The sequence below is a fragment of the Cucurbita moschata genome, unplaced genomic scaffold (assembly GCF_002738365.1).
Source record: "Cucurbita moschata cultivar Rifu unplaced genomic scaffold, Cmos_1.0 Cmo_Scf00029, whole genome shotgun sequence".
In the NCBI taxonomy this organism is placed as follows: domain Eukaryota; kingdom Viridiplantae; phylum Streptophyta; class Magnoliopsida; order Cucurbitales; family Cucurbitaceae; genus Cucurbita; species Cucurbita moschata.
Genome location: NW_019268545.1, coordinates 725,847 through 749,198, shown reverse-complemented (window position 1 = coordinate 749,198; position 23,352 = coordinate 725,847). Strand labels below are relative to the sequence as shown.

Here is a 23,352-nt window from a genome sequence, read left to right as displayed (position 1 = left end):
AACTTCGTCGGGTCGGTGTACAGCGAGTGCGACCTAACGGTGGAAGAGGTGACCGAAAGACTGCGTAATGTCGAGCAACGGAAGAAAAATACCGTTTCAACTGTCGACAATGATGGTCGTCTACTCCTCACTGAGGAGGAATAGAAAAATACCGTTTCAACTGTCGACAATGATGGTCGTCTACTCCTCACTGAGGAGGAATAGAAAAATACCGTTTCAACTGTCGACAATGATGGTCGTCTACTCCTCACTGAGGAGAGGAATAGCTTGCACGCCTAAAGCTCCGTGACGACACCGGCGAGAGCAATGGGCCAATCCAGTGCTCGTACTGTGGGAAGAGAGGTCACCTGAGCAAGAATTGCTGGAGCAAGCTCAGGAACAAGGAGACGGCCGAGAAGGCCCATCTGACTCAATCCGAGGAGGACGAGCCGACCCTTTTCGTGGTGACTGCATCAGTCCTACCTGACGTCCCTAATTCCGATCCCAAATCCACGGAGGTAATCGACGATGGCATAACTGCTTCGGTGAGTGTCGAACCCGAGGAAGAGCTCCAACTGTGCATAACAAAGGGGCACCGACTGGGGAGCCAATTCAATTGAAGGAGGAGCAAGTGTTCGCTCAAATCCAGTGCTCGTACTGTGGGAAGAGAGGTCACCTGAGCAAGAATTGCTGGAGCAAGCTCAGGAACAAGGAGACGGCCGAGAAGGCCCATCTGACTCAATCCGAGGAGGACGAGCCGACCCTTTTCGTGGTGACTGCATCAGTCCTACCTGACGTCCCTAATTCCGATCCCAAATCCACGGAGGTAATCGACGATGGCATAACTGCTTCGGTGAGTGTCGAACCCGAGGAAGAGCTCCAACTGTGCATAACAAAGGGGCACCGACTGGGGAGCCAATTCAATTGAAGGAGGAGCAAGTGTTCGCTCAAATCGGTGAAAGAGGCAAGCAGCCTTTTCGTGGTGACTGCATCAGTCCTACCTGACGTCCCTAATTCCGATCCCAAATCCACGGAGGTAATCGACGATGGCATAACTGCTTCGGTGAGTGTCGAACCCGAGGAAGAGCTCCAACTGTGCATAACAAAGGGGCACCGACTGGGGAGCCAATTCAATTGAAGGAGGAGCGAGTGTTCGCTCAAATCGGTGAAAGAGGCAAGCAGCAAGAGCACTGGCGATGGGTCCTCGACACGGGGGCAACAAACCATATGACCGGGGCCAAGTCTGCATTCTCCGAGCTTGACTCGGGGATTCGCGGGACGGTGAAATTCGGCGACAGCTCCGTTGTCGAAAACACCATCCTGTTCGTCGGCAAGGGAGACAAGCACCACAAGCTGACCGGCGTCTACTTCATTCCCAGGCTCAAGGCTAATATTGTGAGCCTGGGTCAACTCGATAAGGCCGGCTACCACATTTCCATCAAGCGCGGGCTACTTAGGATCCGTGATGATCGACGACGGTTGCTCACGTAAGTTCGGTACACGGCAAACCGCCTTTACATCCTAGAGTTGGAGATAGAGCAACCAGTCAACCTCTTGGCCAGGTATCGGAAGATGGAAGACCTACTAGGAAGAGGTGAACCACCTGGACTGGCAGGCGCGCCAGCTCGAACAAGAGGTCGGGTTATTTAGGTTTACACGTTTTAATTAGTTTGACCACATGTTTTAGGAGGAGAATGTTAGATAAAAGCCTGTTGGTTTCCTTATTTAGGTTTACACGTTTTAATTAGTTTGATTAAATATTTTCCTTTGACCATTTGACAAACACGTCGAATGGATTACCAATTTTGTAAGCGGCCATTTCAAAAGAAATGGCACAGATTTAGTTGGTCACTCTCTAGCATTTTTAGGATAGTTAATTGTTTAAATAGGTGAATCTATTGAAAATCGATTTCGGAATCGGTTGATTCCAAAAGCATCCTTTTGGGACAAGAAAGTTGACTACATATGAAAGATAAAATCACCTCCTTTCTAGCCAATAAAATTGCAATTCTCTCTCTCTCTCTCTCTCTCTCTCTCTTATTTTTACGCGTTTGATTTTCTTCCAACGACTTTCCTCTCTCTTCCCGTCAAACGATTTTCTCTCACACCAGAAAAGGATTTCCCTCCGATTGTCGGAAAACAACAGTGTACACTCCAAAAAGCCCTCTATGGATTAAAACAAGCACCTAGAACCTGGTTTAGTCGAATAGAATTCTACTTCATCAAGGAAGGATTAGGATTCAAGAGCAGTTCCAATGAGTAGACACTCTTCATCAAGAGAAAGGGAGGTAAAATTCTTATTGTAAGCATTTATGTTGATGATCTTTTATTTACTGGAGACGATGAAGAATTATTGGAGTAGTTTAAACATTTCATGAAGAAATAGTTTGATATGACTAACTTAAATCAGATGAGATTTTTTCTTGGAACAGAGGTAATACAAAGATTAGATGGTATTTTTATATGTCAAAGAAAGTATGCTGCTAAAGTTTTAAATCGATTTGGCATAGAGAATTACAATTACGTTTGTTATCCCATTGTTCTAGGACAGAAAATTGCAAAGATGAAAATTGTGCAAAAGTAGATGTAACCTTGTATAAACAAATAGTGGGAAGTCTGATGTATCTCACAGCTACTCGTCCTGATCTCATGTTTGTTGTAAGTTTGATTAATCGTTTTATGGCATGTCCAACACAACAATATTTTGCAGCAGCTAAAAGAGTTTTAAGGTACTTAAAAGTTATAGTAGATTATGGTGTATTTTATAGAAAGGGAGAAGTTAGTGATTTAATTGGATTTACTGATAGTAACTATGCTGGAGACATGCAAGATAGCAAGAGTACTTCAGGCTATGTGTTTATGATGAGTGGAGGAGCGATAGCTTGGTCTTCTCGTAAGCAGTCTATAGTCACCTTATCAACCACAGAAGCTGAGTTTGTTGCTGCTAGTGCCTGTGCATGTCAAGCTGTTTGGATGTGGAGGATACTCAAAGAGATGGGTCACTCTAAAAAAGAAAGAACAAAGCCAATGTGGGATAATACTTCAACTATTAAGCTACCCAAAAATACAGTTGTACATGGACGTTCCAAACACATAAGAGTAAGATTTCACTTCTCAGAGATCTTACAAAAAAAAAAAAAAAAAAATTGTTAATTTATTATTTTGTGGTCCCCTCTAAAATTAGAAGCATTTTGGAAGTGTGTGAAGAACTTGGTGTGCAGAAGAATAAGTTGAAGGAAGGGATTGTTAGAAGAATTTGATTAGGTCAAAATAGTTGGAGTATTTTTAGTATTTAGTTTAAATATTTTCCAGATCAGTTTACTAGATTTGTTCCAACCTTTGTTTCTAATATTTGTGGCTAGTTTGTATGATTATTTTTAAAGCTATAAAAGTCAAATTCAGTATTCAATAATATTATCACTCCAAACTTCCATGGTTTATGTTTCTGGCTTAGTTATGTCAAAACCTAACAGAAGCTGTGCCTCCAAAGGAGGATTCTAACGGTGCCTTGCGCAAATGGGGACCACAGTCGGAGAAGAAATGGGAGGAATCACATTAGAGGGTGATAGAGGGTGAAGAAGCACTCTACACAAGTGAAAGTCGGAAGAACAATAAGTCATCTACCAAACGTGGATACAAAAATGGTGACAAAGGAAAAAAACCATCAATAAACTACACAACCTAGGAGATCTCAGAAGAATGACAATAACTCTCAAGTGAAGTGAATTGGAGGTATTTGCTAAGCTAACTCTCAAGTGAAGAGAATCGGAGGTATTTGCTACACTTGCGAGAAAAAGGCCACATGTTGGATTGTTGGTCTAAAAAGGAGAGGGAGGATGAATGGGATGCAAAGGAAATATGTGTCATAGGAGAAGACGAACTAGAGCTCAGGGTAATGATGAGAGAACATACCGATTACAAGGATGACTGGATCATTGATTTAGGATGCTCAAACCACATGACTGACAATATCCAAAAAGGAGATGAATGATGAATAGGATGCAGAGGTACCGGTAATATGTGTCATAGAAGAAGACGACCTTGTTGAAATATAATCACTAGCTCAATAGTGTTAAGCCCAAACATTGTATTATATGAGTAATTATATTTATGTTAAGAAAATGATTTTATGAATAAATTTAGGAAAATGATCTAGTAATTTTAGGAATAAATTTTCGAAAATATTTAGGTATTCTAGAGAAAATGTTGAGAAATTTTAGGAAGATTGTCTACTATCTAGTATAAATATGAAATCACAAGCAATACAAAGTAGTAGTTTATACCGGGTGTTTTTTGGAAATCTCTCCTTGATTGGTTTTAATAAAATGTGTGAGTATTTTCCATAAAGAGAGTTGTGTTCAACTGAACTAGCACGAGAATGATGGGAGAACATATCAATTACGAGGATGACTAAATAATTGATTCAAAATTCTTAAATCACATGATTGACAATCGTGCAATGGAAGCGGGGTGGCCCTCAGAGCTGATAATGAGGCATAGAATGAGGTAGAAAAAGGAGCAAATATATTTGAAGTAAAGATTATTCATGGATTTTATTCATTCAATAGCATTGAACATTATTTATTGGTGATTTATTTGATTGAAATGATTGTAGAAATAGTTTAGACATATATATGGTTTGTGGATGATTATGGGCAGAAGGTAACTTCATAGTTGGGTTCAGCGCTGCATGTGAAAGTGCTGTTTTCATCGTCATAAGCATAGCTATAAGCCTGGGGGCATTGGGACTCGAAGATCTTGGCAGAGTCGCTTGGTTGACATACTTTTGGGTCGTTAAATTCAGCAGTGCAACAATCCTTTGGGAGGTTAGATGCGAGGCATGAGCTCTTACACCCAATCACGATCCCATCAGCCGTCCTGACTTGCAAATGTAACGGGCAAACTCCATTGACATCTGCAGAGCATTTGGGGGACACACACTGTCCTGTTCCACCATTTGTAGTTATGGACATGGGTAAGTTGAAGCCATCCACAAGGCTGATATCATAGAAATCTAAGCCTCCGTTTGGTGCCAATGTGAATTCAGCTAACGTAGCTGGTGGAATTCCTCCAGCGCCATTGCAATCTGTAGAGCCAGAGGCACAGTCTCCAGTTTCACAAGAAAACCTTGAAGAGGCATCGGTGAAGCAGCGCGTTCGAGCCCAAATCCTACCCGTCCATGGTGTAGGGACATTGAGAGTCTGGGACTCTGTTGAAGCTAATTGAAATCCAGTCATGGCGAGTTGGGGTTGTCCGCTACCGCTTGTTAACGTAGCTGGCCATATGGTATGTCCACAATTGTTTTTAACAACAATGGTAGCTGCATGGGCTGTTTAACAACACCATAATCAGACACAAAGGTATTGATTTTGAAAAACACACAACAAAAATGGATTATGTATACTTACCGGAGGAGAATAGCAAAGCAAGAGTGAAGAGGGTTGCTTGGATGAATGCCATTTCAAGAGCTTTCTTCTATTGCTAATGAATATGATGAATCGTGTTCAAAATGGGATATGGGTGCCTCCCTATTTATACTCTTCTATTTGTTGTTCAAGAAATGGAAAATGTTAAATTTTGTAAGGGCTGCTAAGTTGAAAATTGGCCAAGTCAATTTGTAAAGGCTGCTATTTGGTTGAGTACATATAATACTTCTAAGTTGACCATGTATATTCAATTGAGTATTTATATATACTTTTGTAATATACATTCAAACCCATGTCTGCCCGAAATGTATAATTATGGATAACTATAAATTCATAATAGCTGCCCAAATTGCAATTTCTATAATACCCAAATTCATGTCTGCAAAATATCTTTCATTTCAAAATTCTGAAAGAAAGCAAAGGATATAGGCTAAAAAGAAATAAGAATCAACCACCACTTTAATAGCATATAACCTAGGTAGGAAAAATTGACATCTTATCACATCTGGTACATTTTTAGGTATTTTAGCCTTGATGGGTATAGACATGATTTTGGTGAACGATCGTACACTCTCGTATTGACATGACAAGAATAATAAAAACCTAACTACACATGAAATCAAGTAAAAGGAATTTGGAACATACATACGACTATGACAAGATCGGGACATTCGATACGCAGCCACAGGTAGCACGCCAAACAAGCATGACCGTGACAATGAGCGTGCGATTCACTTCCATGCAAAAGTGAAAGGGGTGAGTTTTGTACTCTCTAGTCTAATTTCAATACTAAGCCTTTATAACTTGAATTAGAGCCCGCCACTAATTGGAGTGTTGGGCAAGTAGAAAAGAGCACGGGCAAAACAGGTATGGCCAAGTAAGTAGTCATTAAGATTCCCTTAAGAGATACTTGTAGGGATAGTTAGAATTTGCTAGCATGCTGACATAATCTGCCTTATATTTGCTAGAATATGCATATCTAGATCATTGAAAAGATAAGCATGTTATAAATGATGTTACAAATGTCTTAAATACCCTTTAGAAGGAGATTTATAAATGACAGTGTATGAAATTTTCCGTTGTGCTTGATAATTTATAATGAGAATGAGATCTGTACTCCAAGTGATTGATTGAGTTATCTCCTTAATGAATTTGCACGTATGTTTTGAGAATGGGAATGGTGCTTTTGGTGATCGATTGAGTTATCTTTTCATCGAGCTTGCATGTCTATCTTGAAAATGCAAAGTTTACTCCAGGTGATTGATTGTGGTATCTCCCTATTTTAGCATGTATGAATGCACTGAGTTAAAAGTCACCTATTTTAGCATGTATGAATGCACTAAGTTAAGAATATGATGCTAGAATTAGGACCATGGTATGTTGACATAGGTTAGACATAGGGTTGGAGCCCTAAAATTAGGGCATAAGGATAACCACCAATAGTAAATGTTTATTTTGTAAGAGATTTTCTTTTCTCAAGATCACACCAACAACTTTATTCCTAGTTCTCCTAACCTCTCTCTATATCTAGCCATTTCAACTCTTAGATACCTTTCCTTTCATCTTCAGTTTTAGTGAATTTGAAATTCCGTAAATTCCTATATTTAGAGGTTATCATTGCAATTTTTTTTTTTTTAATTTTTATAGTCAATCTACTGATCAAAAGAAATGTAACACGGTCTAACATAGAAAACATTATCGAATGGGACTACTACAATATTATTTGAGTAAAAACGTCTATGTCAAATGATAAAAGAAAAGATTCCTCACTAATTTGAGTAAAAAGGCTAAAATATATATATATATTTTAGGAAAATTTTTTATTTATCATAAAAAGTGGTCAAGAAAGCAATAAGTGGCCCAAATTCGAAAAGAAATATGCAAGGAGAGAATTAAAAAAAAAATGGAGAAGAAAGTAGGCCATAGATTAGCAAGACGGGTATCATTATCATAAGATATTCCCAACAAATTGTAAGATTCCTTTTCTCGAAAATCGGCACTTTTTCAAACCCAGAAAAACAGACAGATTGTTGAAATGGAGTCTCACATTTGCTAATTTAGGGAATAATCATCAGTTTATAAGTAAAGAATACATCTATATTGTTATGAGATCTTTTGAGGAAGCCTAAATCAAAGTCACGAGAGCTTATGTTCAAAGTGAATAATATCATACTATTTTGGAGAGTCTGATTCCTAACATGGTATCAGAGCGAGGTTGGTGTACGGTGTCTGATCTCTTGAAATTCTTAGTATGCTTTGTGGTTGCAGCTCTGTTTGATCTTCCATATTAGAAATGATTTCTTGCAATTATTAATGAGTGAGTTTTCTTGTGTCGTGAGTAGTATGTGATTGCAGTGTCGAAAAAACTTGTTTGGTATTATTGAAATATAGCCAACACGATGGGTGAGTTTCTTTGAGTCGTGAGTAGTCTATGACTGCAAGTTTTGTGTCGAAAAAACTTGTTTGGTATTATTGAAATATAGCCAACACGATGGGTGAGTTTCTTTGTGTCATGAGTAGTCTATGACTGCAAGTTTTGTGTCGAAAAAACTTGTTTGTATTAGTGTGATATAACCAACACGATGGGTGATTTGAAATATAGCCAACACGATGGGTGAGTTTCTGTTGTTTTTCGATAATGGGCCAGGGAAATCATTTTCTTTTCGGTGAGAGGAAATCGTTGACGGGAAGTTGTTGGAAGAAAATAAAACGCGTAAAATAACAAGGAGAGAGAGTTGCTGAAATTTTGACTGTGCTTCAAATCACGTTGTGAAATCTTCTGAACAGATTTCCTATTTAAATATAACTTATCCTAAAAATGGCGGGAGAGGCCACTTCCTACAAAATTTCCGTCTAAAAATTTGGTAATGCATTCGACGTGTTTGTCAAATAGTCAAGTAGGTATTCAATCAACTAATGAAATCGTGTGAATCTAAATAATGAAAAACTCAGATTTTATCTAACAGTTTCTTTGTGTCGTGAGTAATCTGTGATTGTAAGTTTTGTGTCGAAAAAACTTGTTTGTATTAGTGTGATATAACCAATCACGATGGGTGATTTCCAAATCATTGGTGGAATCAAGAAACTCAACAACAATAACTACAACACTTGGGCAACATGCATGATGTCCTATTTATAAAGACAGAACGTTTGGGAGATTGTTAGCGGGAGTGAAACTGCACCACTAGAGGAGATTCTAATGGTGCCTTGCGCAAATGGAGGCCATAGTCGGAGAAAAAATGGGAGGAATCACATTAGAGAGTGATAGAGGGTGAAGAAGCACTCTACACAAGTGAAAGTCGGAAGAACAATAAATTATCTACCAAACGTGGATATAAAAATGGTGACAAAGGAAAAAACCATCAATAAACTTCACAACCTAGGAGATCTCAGAAGAACAATAACTCTCAAGTGAAGAGAATTGGAGATATTTGCTACACTTGCGAGGAAAAAGGCCACATGTCGAAGGTTTGTTGGTCTAAAAAGGAGATGGAGGATGAATGGGATGCAGAGGCAATGTGTGTCATAGGAGAACGAACTAGAGCTCAGGGTAATAATGAGAAAACATATCGATTACGAGGATGACTGATCATTGATTCAAGATGCTCAAATCACATGACTAAAAGTATCCAAAAAGGAGATTGAGGATGAATAGGATGCAAAGATAATATGTGTCATAGAAGAAGACAAACTAGCGCTCATGAAAATGATGGGAGAACATATTGATTACAGGATGACTAGATCATTGATTCAGAATGCTCAAATCACATGACTACAATGGAGGGTGGCCCTTAGAGCTCATATATTTGAAGTAAGATTATTGAAGGAAGATTAAATAAGATGGATTTTATTCATTTGAACATTATTTACTAGTGATTTATTTGATTGAAATACATGGTTTGTGGATGATTATGGGCAAAAGGTAACTTCATAGTTGGGTTCAGCGCTGCATGTGAACGTGCTGTTTTCATCGTCATAAGCATAGCTATAAGCCTGGGGGCATTGAGACTCGAAGATCTTGGCAGAGTCGCTTGGTTGACATACTTTTGGGTCATTAAATTCGGCAGTGCAACAATCCTTTGGGAGGTTAGATGCGAGGCATGAGCTCTTACACCCAATAACGATCCCATTAGCCGTCCTGACTTGCAAATGTAACGGGCAAACTCCATTGACATCTGCAGAGCATTTGGGGGATACACACTGTCCTGTTCCACCATTTGTAGTTATGGACATGGGTAAGTTGAAGCCATCCACAAGGCTGATATCATAGAAATCTAAGCCTCCGTTTGGTGCCAATGTGAATTCAGCTAACGTAGCTGGTGGAATTCCTCCACCGCCATTGCAGTCTCTAGAGCCAGAGGCACAGTCTCCCGTTTCACAAGAAAACCTTGAAGAGGCATCGGTGAAGCAGCGCGTTCGAGCCCAAATTCTACCGGTCCATGGTGTAGGGACATTTAGAGTCTGGGACTCTGTTGAAGCTAATTGAAATCCAGTCATGGCGAGTTGAGGTTGTCCGCTACCGCTTGTCAATGTAGCTGGCCATATGGTATGTCCACAATTGTTTTTAACAACAATGGTGGCTGCATGGGCTGTTTAACAAAACCATCATCAAACACAAAAGGTATTTGTTTTTAGAAACACAGAACAAAAATGGGTATTAAGCAAAGGTGATGTGTGCATTATGTATACTTACCTGAGGACAATAGCAAGGCAAGAGTGAAGAAGATTGCTTGGATGAGTGCCATTTCAACAACTTTCTTCGATTGGTAATTAGTATTCTGAATCGTGTTCAAAATGGGATATGGGTGCCTCCCTATTTATAATCTCTATTTGTTGTTCAAGAAATGGAAAACGTTAAATTTTGTAAGGGCTGCTAAGTTGAAAATTGGCTAAGTCAAATTGTAAAGGCTGCTATTTGGTTGAGTACATATAATACTTCTAAGTTGACCATGTATATTCAATTGTGTATTTATACATACTTTTGTAATGTATATATTATGGATAACTATAAATTCATAATAGCTGCCCAAATTGCAATTTGTATAATACCCAAATTCATGTCTGCAAAATATCATTCATTTCAAAATTTTGAAAGAAAGCAATGGTGTAGGCTAAAAAGAAATAAGAAACCACCACAATTTTAATAGCATATAACCCACGTAGAAAAAATTTATATCTTGTCACATCTCTCTATAGTACATTTTCGGGCATTTTAACTTTAGGGGGTGTAGACATGATTTTAGTGAACGATCATATACTCTCATATTGACATGATAGGAATAGTAAAAACCTAACTCCACATGGAATCAAGTAAAAGGGATTTGGAACAAACATACAACCATGACAATACGTTTTGGACAAGTATGACCGGGACATTTGATACAAAGCCACAGGCAACACGCATTAGACAAACATGATCGTGACAATGAGCGTGTAGTTTACTTCCATGCAAAAGTGAGAAGAGTGAGTTTTTATCCATTTTGACATTTGTTCGACTACTCTCTAGTCTAATTTCAATACTAAGTTTATTATAACTTGAATTAGAGCCCGCCACTCAAGTTTCCAAAAAATTTGGAGTGTTGGGCAAGTAGAAAAAGAGCACGGGTAAGACACTTATGGCCAAGTAAGTAGCCATTGAGATTCCTTTAAGAAATACTTGTAGGGATCATTAGAATTTGCTAGCATGTAAGCCTAATCTGCCTTATATTACTAGAATATGCATATCTAGATCATTGAAAAGATAAGCGTGATGTTACAATTGTCTTAAATACCCTTTAGAATAAGATTTATAAACTGTGCTTGATAATCTGTAATGGGAATGAGATCTAATTGATTGAGTTATCTCCCTAATGAGTTTGCATGTATGTTTTGAGAATGTGATTTGTTCTTTTGGTGATGGATTGAGTTATCGTCCTATTGAGCTTGCATGTGTTTTGAGAATGCAAACTTTACTCCACATGATTGATTGTGATATCTCCCTATTTGAACATGTATGAATGTACTGAGTTAAGAATATGGTGCTAAAATTAGGACGATTATAGGTTGGCACATGACATAAGGTTCGAGCACTAAAATTAGGGCATCGGGACAACAACCAATAGTAAATGTTTATTTTGTAAGAGATTTTACTACAACAAACAATAAGTACAATAGCTTACAAAAAATGTTATCGTAGACTTTTTGTAGCGTGTTTTGTACGTCGTGATAGTCTATGTTATTAAAAGTCCAAAACTTTTTATAGCGTTTTTTTATAACTAATGGATGCTATAATATAGTATGAAGCTATAGCTTATACTATAACTTCATACAATCTCTCCTGAGTCATGTCAATTTAGTAACTTGCACTTAATTTGAGTATTATTATTAATGCTATACAAGAAGAAAAATAAAAGCATCGAAAATTTGATAGTAATAATGAAATCAATAATTTTATTCATTAAATTAGAAAATCAACTTAGTGTAAGAGAAGGTATTGTCAAATTTGAATGGATGTTTGTTGATTTTGGTATACTTCCAATATCATTAGAGGTTTCCTCGGTTAGGTCAATCTATGAAAATTTCAATTGAAATATATATGGAATAAACTCACCATAGAATGAAGGTGAAATTTATATAACTTAATTAAAAAAAATGTACCTGTTTCTTCATAAAACTTAAGAACATTGATTACATTTCCAGCAATTCTTCTCTCATCTTCAAATATTCTTTTTCAAGAGTCATGTATCTATTTTCTTGTTGAGACAAGAGACAATTTAGAATGAGTCACTCCAAATTCAAGTCCTCTTACATGCCCACGATCTGGTCCAAGAACTTTACTCAAGGCATCATCAACACGTATTATTTGATGAAGTTTTTGTCTCAATCTCGGCTTGTTCAATGCGCTCCTACCAAGAAAGTATATCAAATACATAATGCAATTCTTACATTTAAAAAATGTCAACGGTCCATAGTTGCTTCACACATCTTATAAGTTAACAGACATGATCAAAAATATCTCAACAGAGTCCGTTGTATGTTCAATGTGCTCGTACTAATAAAAAACCACTTCAACCGCCCATTTCATATACACTATAAACAAGAGATATCAACGAACACAATACTTCCAAACTTTTCACATATCCAATAAGGTATAAAAAAAAGTCATTTTCAAATAAGTTTAACACATGTTATAAGAAAAAAAAATCGAATAAGTACTTTTTTTCAAAAGTTTTCATCCCCTCCATAATTATTTGTTTGTTCAACCGCTCATACCAATAAGAAACCACTTCAACCGCCCCTTTCACATACTTCATAAACAAAGGATATCAATAAACATAATACTTGCAAACTTAAAAATAAGTAATTTTCAAACAAGTTTAACATACGAGTGTCTCAGCAACTTGTGAATTCACTAGTTATCCATTCTTCTTTGTGTGAGCCTTTGTCCATAACATAATCCTTGAGATCGAAGTTGGATCCAAAGAACTTTTCTTATGCAAAATGAAATAAATATACTAAATTCACCCATATAACATGAGAGTAGAATAAAACTACAATATTGATATTTACTATCTCTTCAGCCAAACGGGCATATCCTTTCCTACTACATGTACGAGGGAGTTGTCTATTCTTCATGGCTTTAAACTATTCACTTTTCAACTACTCAATAAGACAACATATGTTTTTGTTATATCAAAGTATATAATAACTTCAAAAATATCATAGGTAAGTTTTTCGATATATAAATATTCATTACCATGAAATTTGCACTCGTTTTTTCTTTGACAAAGTCCATCCAATCATCTACATATTGCAAATTATCTGGCATAAGTTGCAGTAGTGCTTCTTTTGTTGGGACATTGCGAATTTATTTTACCATACGAGATTTTCGAGCCCTCCATAATCTACCCATTTGTTGAAAAATAAACTTTTTCTGCCAATAGTTGTTCACAACATACTTGACTGAAGAACCAAATGGTTAGAAGTAATATTATACAAATGATTAAAACTAGATAAACAATTAAAATAACTTCAATAGACTTCCATAACACTAATTTTAGCCTTGTATGTAATTTCTTCCAATTCTCTAATGTCACAGGTACAACCTCCCTTACAATGGACCAAGAAAAGAAGCAAATCCTACAAATTCATCCCCATGGGTTGTCCATATTTATTAAAAACAAGTTTCACTCTAGATTATCCACCAACAGCTATTCTCTTCATCCTTACATGATCTTCTTTTCGAGTTCTATTTTCATTACAAACTTCAAATTGCCTACGGGTTGCTAATCTTGTGTGAGCAGCTGGGGAGTCGATTGTAGGAATTGAAATATGATTAGGTTTCAATGTCTTTCCATTACCGTTAGGTGAAAAGGGTTCAGGGAGGGCAATAATAGGAGATTTGTGGTCAGGTACACGTGGTTTTTCTCCTTCAACCCTTTCAACTTGTAGTTTCATGCAACATTTTATCACTACAGATCTTTCTAAATCTACATTTTTTAAGTAGAGTAATATCAATATCCCCGTACTTTTTTCAAAATGTTTAGTATGATGAGACCTTTTTCTTCGAGTGACTTTTAGACAACCGATTTCCTCTTTGTATTCTAAAGTTTGAGGTGGTACCTTATCTCCCTCCATTGGAACGTGAAACCAAAATTAATAGATAATCATTATGCACGAAATGAAAATAAAATCAAGAATGCAATTACACACCAATCACAAAGGATCATCACAAAATAAATATTATATATGGAGTATAATAGGTTCACAAAAAATATTTATACAATGTCCCAAATTGTTCATTAAAGAAAAACGCCCTCGCAATCTTCTCTTGCATAAGTGATCTCATCATTTTCATCAATGTCTTCCAATGTACTTTGAATTTGTTCATTGACAACCATCGTACCACTATACTCATGATCGTACATATCAAAGTCATGAAATCCTTTGTGTGGTCCTTTTAATAAGACATACCAATTTGAGGTATCATTTTCTCTAACATAAAACACGTGCTTGGCTTGTGAGGCCAAGATGAAAGGCTCACGTACAAATATGCTTTGACTTTGATGTAAGTTAGCAAGAGTGAACCCTTCCTCAATTCTTACTCCAATACGAACATTTGCCCAATCACATTTAAAAATTGGAAGTTGGTAGGCATAATAATCTAACAAGATGATTTTCTGTAAGACCCCATAGTGTGCAACTACGTCCATAACTTGCGATTTATCCTTCGCACTAGCATCTACAGAAACACCACTATTTTGGGTTGATTTTTCTACACTCTTTATCTGAAATCGTTGTCCATTAATGATGTACCCCGTGTAAGCCATTGCACATTTTCTTGGTCCATTTGCAAGCCATTTTAACAAGTCAGAGTAAACTACATCGGATGAATCTATTTGAATCTGGTAAGAATAAAAATAACTACTTGTTTGTTAGACTGTGTTGTAGTTTTGTACCTTCAACTGTTCATGGAATAGTATGCTACATTATCTTAGATTTTAACCATGATAGAAATTATTTTGCAAGAATCTTCGAGAGTAGACTAGAATCTTTTGCTAGTATGTGATCTAAGATCATGAGTTCATCCATATGCATGTGACAAGATGAATTACAATTTAATATTGATTTATGTAAAACAAATAATAAATGGTACACAACTTAACTCACTAGATAAACGGTTCCACCACTGCTTTGTTGAACAAGACATATCGATGTGCATTTTCTAGTACATCTTCGGGTAATGTAATTGAAGTCCCAACTGATATAGGACGACCTTCTAGAATGACATCATTTTCATATTCTTGATTATGATGTTCATTATGTGCAACTTCAACCGAGTGTTTAAAATACCTTTTTGAAAAGTCTACACATTCATCCGCTACATAGCACGCTGCAATGCATCCTTCTGGTCGTGCTTTGTTCCGTACATAACTTCTCAATACCTTCGTATATCTAAATGAGACATAAAGATTATGAAGATGACCACAATTACTTCCAACCTGATATAAGAAGCAAATAATTCACCTTTCGAATGGGTACATCCAACGATATTGAACAGGACCACATATACGAGATTCACGTCCCAAATGGATAACCAAGTGTATCATTATATCAAAGAATGAAGGTGGAAAGTACCTTTCAAGAAGGCATAAAATGTCCACTACCTCTTTTTCAAGTTGTAACATAATTTCTCAATCAATGACATGTTGACATAGTCTATTAAAGTATGAACATAGCCTATATATTGCATGTCTTGGACCTTTGGGGAACAAGCCTCTAAGCACCACAGATCAAAGTTGTTGCATTAATACATGACAATCATGAGACTTCAATCCCATCACTTTGCAATCTTGTAATGATAACACACTTTGAAATGTTGGAACTGTACCCATCAGGCAACTTTATATTATACAACCTTGAACAAAATAATTTCTTCTCAAACTTCGACAATGTATATGGAGCAGGAGGTAGTAAGTTCGATCACCTCGCTCTTGAGGATATAGGTCTAACCAAATTTTCAAAAGTTGTAAATCTTTTCTTGCATTAATTCCATTTTTTGACTTTCCATTTATATCTAATAATGTACTTAAAATACTCACATATTTTCTTTTCTACATGCATGACATCCAAGTTGTGGTGTATTGGTAATGCCTACCCAATAAATTACATTTCAAATTGTTAGTGGCCAAAGTTTGAAACTTAATGACTTGAAACTCAATAAAATACACCATAAATTTAGAGTTTGTCAACCTTCCAATATGGTAGATCGAAGAAGATGGATCGCTTCTTCCACCTTTGACTTGTGTATTGTTTCTTGCTCTTTCTTTTTAAGCTTTCACATTTTCCCCAACAATTTTCAAAGTCTTGATGTTTGGTATAAATTGCACTACTTGTTACAATTTTGGGAGGTAATTCTTCTTCTATTTTTCCATTGAACCATGTTTTTTTTCCTTCGATATGGATGCAAATTTGACAAGAATCGTCTATGACCCATATATGAATACTTTTTTTTCCATTCTTCAACCAAAGAGACCGAGTATTATCTCCACAAATTGGACATGTATATTTACCTTTTGTGGTGCATCCAGCAAGATTTCCATATGCAGGAAAATCATTTATATCCACATGAGAATTGCTCTTAAATTGAAATATGTTTTACTTACAATATCATAGGCTTGTACTCCTTTCCATAGATGTTGTAAATCATCCTCTTATATTATAGGCTTGTACTCCTTTCCATAGATGTTGCAAATCTTCCACAAGAGGTTGTAAGTAGACATCAATATCGTTTCCTGGTTGTCTAGGGCCAGAAATAAACAATGTTAACATTATATTTTCCTTTTTCATACATAACTAAGGAGGAAAGTTATACGTAACAAGCATGACTGCCAACAACTATATCGACCGCTCATGTTGGAGAATGGATTAAAACCATCTGTAGCAAGGCCTAGCCTAAGATTACGAGAGTCCATAGCAATCTCAGGCCACTTTTTATCAATCAACTCCCATGCAACAGAATCAACTGGATGTCGAATCTTTCCATAGTACTTTTATGTTGAGAATGTCATCGTAAACTTTCACCCACGTCATATATTTTAAACATTCGTTTAAGTCGCGGAATGATAGGAAAGTGTCTTAATACCTTAGCAGGTATACCTTGCTTGATTGCATTCGTTTGTCTATCAACCTTCCACCTTGAAGTATTACATTGAGGACAACTTTCTAACTTTTCTTTCTCATTTCTAAATATACAACAATCGTTGACATATGTATAGATTTTTTGGTAGTCTAAGTCAAATTCCTTCAACAATTTTCGAACTCCATAAATAGATCTTGGGATGACATTATCAATTAGAAGCATGTCATACAAAAGTTCCAGGCTTGTGAAACTAGCATTTGACCAACCATTATATGTCTTAAGTTTATACAATGCCACAACTGCTGATATCTTTGTATATTTTGTACATCCTGTGTACAGTGGAGGGTTTTCCTCTTGAATATTGTGAGAAATATTTTTGTCTTTCCTTGATGTAAAAGAATCATTCTTGTACTCCTCATATATGTGCTCTTATATAAGATGGTTGCTTCCAACATAAGAGCATCATCGACTTCTTTTTCAACATCATCCTCCTCACATATTTCTCTGTAATGATACCAAACAGTATATGTAGAGTCCATTCCCTTAATTATTAGGTGTTCATATATGGTTTGGATATCATAATGTCTCATATTCCTACCCTCTTTACATGGACATAGAAACTTTTTGGCATCCTGCTTTCTTTTCTTCATTTCTTGTAGAAATTTTCATGCTCCTTCCATGTACTCATAGGTGGCACTATTAGACAAAGTCAATTTTGTTAAGTATGTGTCTTAAAAATAAAGTGTATTGATACTTATATTCTCATACCGATTCAAATACAACCAATCTTTGTTGAACATTTTGAAAGCTCTGGTATGCTTAATAGGATGATCAATTGGACTGTCGATAACTTGGTTTACAATCACTATTTAAGAAAAGAAGATATCGATAACTCTGGTGTATTTGTGTTATCTTTAAAGTTGGAGCATAATATAGTATATATATGATAATAAAGAGTCACCAAAGGTAAAAACTTAGTGTAACAAGTACATCCAAATCTTTCTATAAAATTAAGACGAGAATAAGGTAACTTACAGTTGTTCAACACCTTTAATTTCAAGAAGTTGGCTAAACCTTAAACCACCCTTTGTTGGCACTTTGTCTAATGCCTAAGAATGGACTAATCAAGCAAATAAAAATTAAAAAAAAAATCCATAACCAAGGAAACAAATTAAGATACTCAAATTGAATTATTTTTCTAATTTCCATACTTATCTGGCAAGATTCAATATATTCTCGTGATTATTTCCTCCAAATTTTAATACAAGTTTTATAATATACAATTCTTCTAAAAAAATCACATATACTCTTAAAAATGTTGCTTGCTCTAGTAGAAATTTAACTCATACTAGCTATCAATATTTTCCTTACCGGAGCATATATATATATATATATTTATTTATTTATTTTTGTAGCAGAATAATATATATATTGGTCACCAATGGACTATGTGTTTATTCAGTATGATCATTGAAATGTTGATCATTGATGGAGTGTATGTTATTTGCTGCAAATATATATTAGTATTCGTATGTGTTTTTTCCCTTAAAATGTTGCTTGCCTTAGTGATGTGGAGTGAAAAGTCATTGCAGTAGCAAAAAATTTCAATGTGGAGTAGGTTATTGCAGCAGCAAAAAAAAATTCACTCATACACTCATACATCACCAGATTGAGAGAAAAAATTACTATAATATCTCAATCCCCAATCCAAATCTCATACTACTAAACAAAATCTCAAAAAGAAGCTACATAAAGAGAGAGAGGAAATGACAGCTCAAATGGGCATAAGATTTTGAACTAAATCATACCTAAGAACCAATTCACTACCAGATTTGGTTCTCTTATTTATTGCAATTAGATTTTAGGGTTTCACAATAAGCTGGCCTTTTCCATTTTTCTTTTCTTTTCCCTACTTTTTCTCTTTCGGGACTTTATTTATTTAAGTTTTCTTAGCTTTCGTTTTTTTTATTATTTTTCCTTTCATTTTTTAATTGCATTAAATAGAAAATGCTTTTTTAAAAGCTATAAATGTCTTCATTCTTGTAATGTTTTTTTCTCAAGATCACTAACAACCAAATTAGAATCATAGGCAACAACTTTATCTCTAATTCTCCTAACCTCTCTATATCTAGCCATTTCAACTCTTAGATCCCTCTCCTTTCATGTTCATTTCTATTTGAATTTTAAATTTGGTAAATTCCTATATTTAAAGAGTTATTGCAATTTTTGTCATTCAAATGATCACAAGCAATATAACACGTGTAACATAGAAAACGTTATCGAATGGGACTACTACAATATTATTGCGTAGATTTTAAAATTTGTACGTCGGTTAGTAAGTATAAATTCAAATTACTCTTACAACTTATCTCTCATATATTATTTCATAATGAAATCAATAGAAAAACTATGAAACAAAGGGCCATAAAATAAGAATTTCTTAATTTCTAGCACATTTTTTAAAAGAAAAACATGTTTATTTATTTATTTATTGATTATTTTTTTTTTTAATTTAGTTTTAAAAATTAGGGAAACAAATTGGAAAAGAATGGTTGGTGGCGTGGAGAATGAAGGAATGAGTACTGTGGGAAGAGATTTAGTTGGAAATGAATGATATGAATTTGGGTATTATACAAATTGCAATTTGGGCAGCTAATTATGAATTTATAGTTATCCATAATTATACATTTCGGGCAGACATGGGTTTGAATGTATATTACAAAAGTATATATAAATACTCAATTGAATATACATGGTCAACTTAGAAGTATTATATGTACTCAACCAAATAGCAGCCTTTACAAATTGACTTGGCCAATTTTCAACTTAGCAGCCCTTACAAAATTTAACATTTTCCATTTCTTGAACAACAAATAGAAGAGTATAAATAGGGAGGCACCCATATCCCATTTTGAACACGATTCATCATATTCATTAGCAATAGAAGAAAGCTCTTGAAATGGCATTCATCCAAGCAACCCTCTTCACTCTTGCTTTGCTATTCTCCTCCGGTAAGTATACATAATCCATTTTTGTTGTGTGTTTTTCAAAATCAATACCTTTGTGTCTGATTATGGTGTTGTTAAACAGCCCATGCAGCTACCATTGTTGTTAAAAACAATTGTGGACATACCATATGGCCAGCTACGTTAACAAGCGGTAGCGGACAACCCCAACTCGCCATGACTGGATTTCAATTAGCTTCAACAGAGTCCCAGACTCTCAATGTCCCTACACCATGGACGGGTAGGATTTGGGCTCGAACGCGCTGCTTCACCGATGCCTCTTCAAGGTTTTCTTGTGAAACTGGAGACTGTGCCTCTGGCTCTACAGATTGCAATGGCGCTGGAGGAATTCCACCAGCTACGTTAGCTGAATTCACATTGGCACCAAACGGAGGCTTAGATTTCTATGATATCAGCCTTGTGGATGGCTTCAACTTACCCATGTCCATAACTACAAATGGTGGAACAGGACAGTGTGTGTCCCCCAAATGCTCTGCAGATGTCAATGGAGTTTGCCCGTTACATTTGCAAGTCAGGACGGCTGATGGGATCGTGATTGGGTGTAAGAGCTCATGCCTCGCATCTAACCTCCCAAAGGATTGTTGCACTGCTGAATTTAACGACCCAAAAGTATGTCAACCAAGCGACTCTGCCAAGATCTTCGAGTCCCAATGCCCCCAGGCTTATAGCTATGCTTATGACGATGAAAACAGCACTTTCACATGCAGCGCTGAACCCAACTATGAAGTTACCTTCTGCCCATAATCATCCACAAACCATATATATGTCTAAACTATTTCTACAATCATTTCAATCAAATAAATCACCAATAAATAATGTTCAATGCTATTGAATGAATAAAATCCATGAATAATCTTTACTTCAAATATATTTGCTCCTTTTTCTACCTCATTCTATGCCTCATTATCAGCTCTGAGGGCCACCCCGCTTCCATTGCACGATTGTCAATCATGTGATTTAAGAATTTTGAATCAATTATTTAGTCATCCTCGTAATTGATATGTTCTCCCATCATTCTCGTGCTAGTTCAGTTGAACACAACTCTCTTTATGGAAAATACTCACACATTTTATTAAAACCAATCAAGGAGAGATTTCCAAAAAACACCCGGTATAAACTACTACTTTGTATTGCTTGTGATTTCATATTTATACTAGATAGTAGACAATCTTCCTAAAATTTCTCAACATTTTCTCTAGAATACCTAAATATTTTCGAAAATTTATTCCTAAAATTACTAGATCATTTTCCTAAATTTATTCATATAGGCATATTCGGTTTTAGATTGTGCTTGCAGGCTAGGTGATCAAAATCTTTATGGTTGTGAATGGTTTTAGATTCGGTTTTGGAAACTTGTGATAAATAATCATCTATGTACATAGGCATTGATCCATCTCTAAACGATTTTAAGTATCTTTATTGTATGTGTATGCATATTTAACTCTGGGATGTGATAACTATAGCTCTTATCCCAGGAAGACCTTTTGGATGGACCCAAGGAAAACATTGCCTTTTCCATTGCACTTGGGCAGAGAGCGAAAACGAAAAGTAAAATCATAGCGCGTCGAGCAAGGAAGAAAGGATCTGTGAAGTAAATAAATGGATTTTATTCATTTGAACATTATTTATTAGTGATTTATTTGATTGAAATACATAGTTTGTGGATGATTATGGGCAGAAGGTAACTTCATAGTTGGGTTCAGCGCTGCATGTAAACGTGCTGTTTTCATCGTCATAAGCATAGCTATAAGCCTGAGGGCATTGGGACTCGAAGATCTTGGCAGAGTCGCTTGGTTGACATACTTTTGGGTCATTAAATTCGGCAGTGCAACAATCCTTTGGGAGGTTAGATGCGAGGCATGAGCTCTTACACCCAATAACGATCCCATCAGCCGTCCTGACTTGCAAATGTAACGGGCAAACTCCATTCACATCTGCAGAGCATTTGGGGGACACACACTGTCCTGTTCCGCCATTTGTAGTTATGGACATGGGTAAGTTGAAGCCATCCACAAGGCTGATATCATAGAAATCTAAGCCTCCGTTTGGTGCCAATGTGAATTCAGCTAACGTAGCTGGTGGAATTCCTCCCGCGCCATTGCAATCTCTAGAGCCAGAGGCACAATCTCCCGTTTCACAAGAAAACCTTGAAGAGTCATCTGTGAAGCAGCGGGTTCGAGCCCAAATTCTACCAGTCCATGGTGTAGGGACATTGAGAGACTGGGACTCTGTTGATGCTAATTGAAATCCAGTCATGGCGAGTTGGGGTTGTCCACTACCGCTGGTTAATGTAGCTGGCCATATGGTATGTCCACAATTGTTTTTAACAACAATGGTAGCTGCATGGGCTGTTTAACAACACCATCATCAGACACAAGGGTATCTATTTTGAAAAACACACAACAAAAATGAGTATTAAGATAAGGTGATTATGTATTATGTATACTTACCAGAGGACAATAGCAAAGCAAGAGTGAAGAGAGTTGCTTGGATGAATGCCATTTCAAGAGCTTTCTTCTATTGCTAAGTAATATGGTGAGTCCGTGTTGAAAATGGGATATGGGTACCTCCCTATTTATACTAAAAGTGGATGAATTTGGGTAAGTCAAATTGTAAAGGCTGCTAATTTTGTCTATTGCAAAGTTGACCATGTATATTCAATTGTGTATTCATGCATACTTTTGTAATATACATTCAAACCCATGTCTGCCCGAAATGTATAATTATGGATAACCATAAATTCATAATAGCTGCCCAAATTGCAATTTCTATAATACCCAAATTCATATAATTCATTTCAAACTAAATCTCTTCCCACAATACTCATTCCTTCATTCTCCACGCCGCCAACCATTCTTTTCCAATTTGTTTCCCTAATTTTTAAAACTATATTTAAAAAAAAAAAAAAAACAAAAAAAAAACATGTTTTTCTTTTTAATAATGTGCTAGAAATTAAGAAATTCTTATTTTATGGCTCTTTGTTTCATAGTTTCATAGTTTTTTAATCATGGAAAGTTGAAAGTTTCCTGATTGAATTTAAATTTAGTAGAAATTATTAAAAGTTGAATGATTGTTAGATATATGAGGGATAAGTTGTAAGAGTAATTGAATTTGTATTTAATGGTTATTAAGAGACTTACAAAATTTGATATCTACATTTAACCGTTATTATAAAGCAACAATATTGTTGTAGTTTCATGCGATACTGAGACGTGTTACATTACTTCTCACCCAATGACAAAAAAAATTTAGAAAAAATTTGAAAATTACAATGATAACTCTCTATTTGTTTGCTTAGGAA

General features: G+C 36.0%; 4 protein-coding genes across 4 annotated transcripts; 1 reads left to right on the top strand and 3 right to left on the bottom strand.

Annotated features, from left to right (window-relative positions):
• Nucleotides 1-4,486: 4,486 nt before the first annotated feature.
• Nucleotides 4,487-10,177, bottom strand: LOC111463784 (thaumatin-like protein 1b). Its single transcript, XM_023107687.1, has 3 exons — nt 10,099-10,177; nt 9,300-9,994; nt 4,487-4,613 (listed from the first exon to the last, which is right to left on the bottom strand). The coding sequence occupies exons 1-2, from the start codon at nt 10,148-10,150 to the stop codon at nt 9,315-9,317; spliced, it is 732 nt and encodes a 243-aa protein (XP_022963455.1). The 5' UTR covers nt 10,151-10,177; the 3' UTR covers nt 4,487-4,613; nt 9,300-9,314.
• On the bottom strand, nt 4,533-5,480 carry LOC111463783 (thaumatin-like protein 1b). The gene is made up of 2 exons (XM_023107686.1): nt 5,388-5,480; nt 4,533-5,308 (listed from the first exon to the last, which is right to left on the bottom strand). Exons 1-2 carry the CDS (start codon nt 5,437-5,439, stop codon nt 4,629-4,631), a joined length of 732 nt encoding a protein of 243 aa, XP_022963454.1. The 5' UTR covers nt 5,440-5,480; the 3' UTR covers nt 4,533-4,628.
• A 9,766-nt stretch (nt 10,178-19,943) lies between the features above and the next one.
• On the top strand, nt 19,944-20,919 carry LOC111463785 (thaumatin-like protein 1b). The gene is made up of 2 exons (XM_023107689.1): nt 19,944-20,036; nt 20,116-20,919. The coding sequence occupies exons 1-2, from the start codon at nt 19,985-19,987 to the stop codon at nt 20,793-20,795; spliced, it is 732 nt and encodes a 243-aa protein (XP_022963457.1). The 5' UTR covers nt 19,944-19,984; the 3' UTR covers nt 20,796-20,919.
• A 719-nt stretch (nt 20,920-21,638) lies between these two features.
• On the bottom strand, nt 21,639-22,602 carry LOC111463786 (thaumatin-like protein 1b). Its single transcript, XM_023107690.1, has 2 exons — nt 22,502-22,602; nt 21,639-22,399 (listed from the first exon to the last, which is right to left on the bottom strand). The coding sequence occupies exons 1-2, from the start codon at nt 22,551-22,553 to the stop codon at nt 21,720-21,722; spliced, it is 732 nt and encodes a 243-aa protein (XP_022963458.1). The 5' UTR covers nt 22,554-22,602; the 3' UTR covers nt 21,639-21,719.
• Between the last annotated feature and the right edge of the window lie 750 nt (nt 22,603-23,352).

Excerpts from the sequence above, each read along its gene's own strand:
- LOC111463783 (XM_023107686.1), bottom strand. The coding sequence starts at position 5,439 with ATGGCATTCATCCAAGCAACCCTCTTCACTCTTGCTTTGCTATTCTCC. Across the intron at positions 5,309-5,387 it reads TGCTTTGCTATTCTCCTCCG|CCCATGCAGCTACCATTGTT; the intron begins GTAAGTATACAT and ends GTTGTTAAACAG.
- LOC111463784 (XM_023107687.1), bottom strand. The coding sequence starts at position 10,150 with ATGGCACTCATCCAAGCAATCTTCTTCACTCTTGCCTTGCTATTGTCC. Across the intron at positions 9,995-10,098 it reads TGCCTTGCTATTGTCCTCAG|CCCATGCAGCCACCATTGTT; the intron begins GTAAGTATACAT and ends TTTGTTAAACAG.
- LOC111463785 (XM_023107689.1), top strand. The coding sequence starts at position 19,985 with ATGGCATTCATCCAAGCAACCCTCTTCACTCTTGCTTTGCTATTCTCC. Across the intron at positions 20,037-20,115 it reads TGCTTTGCTATTCTCCTCCG|CCCATGCAGCTACCATTGTT; the intron begins GTAAGTATACAT and ends GTTGTTAAACAG.
- LOC111463786 (XM_023107690.1), bottom strand. The coding sequence starts at position 22,553 with ATGGCATTCATCCAAGCAACTCTCTTCACTCTTGCTTTGCTATTGTCC. Across the intron at positions 22,400-22,501 it reads TGCTTTGCTATTGTCCTCTG|CCCATGCAGCTACCATTGTT; the intron begins GTAAGTATACAT and ends GTTGTTAAACAG.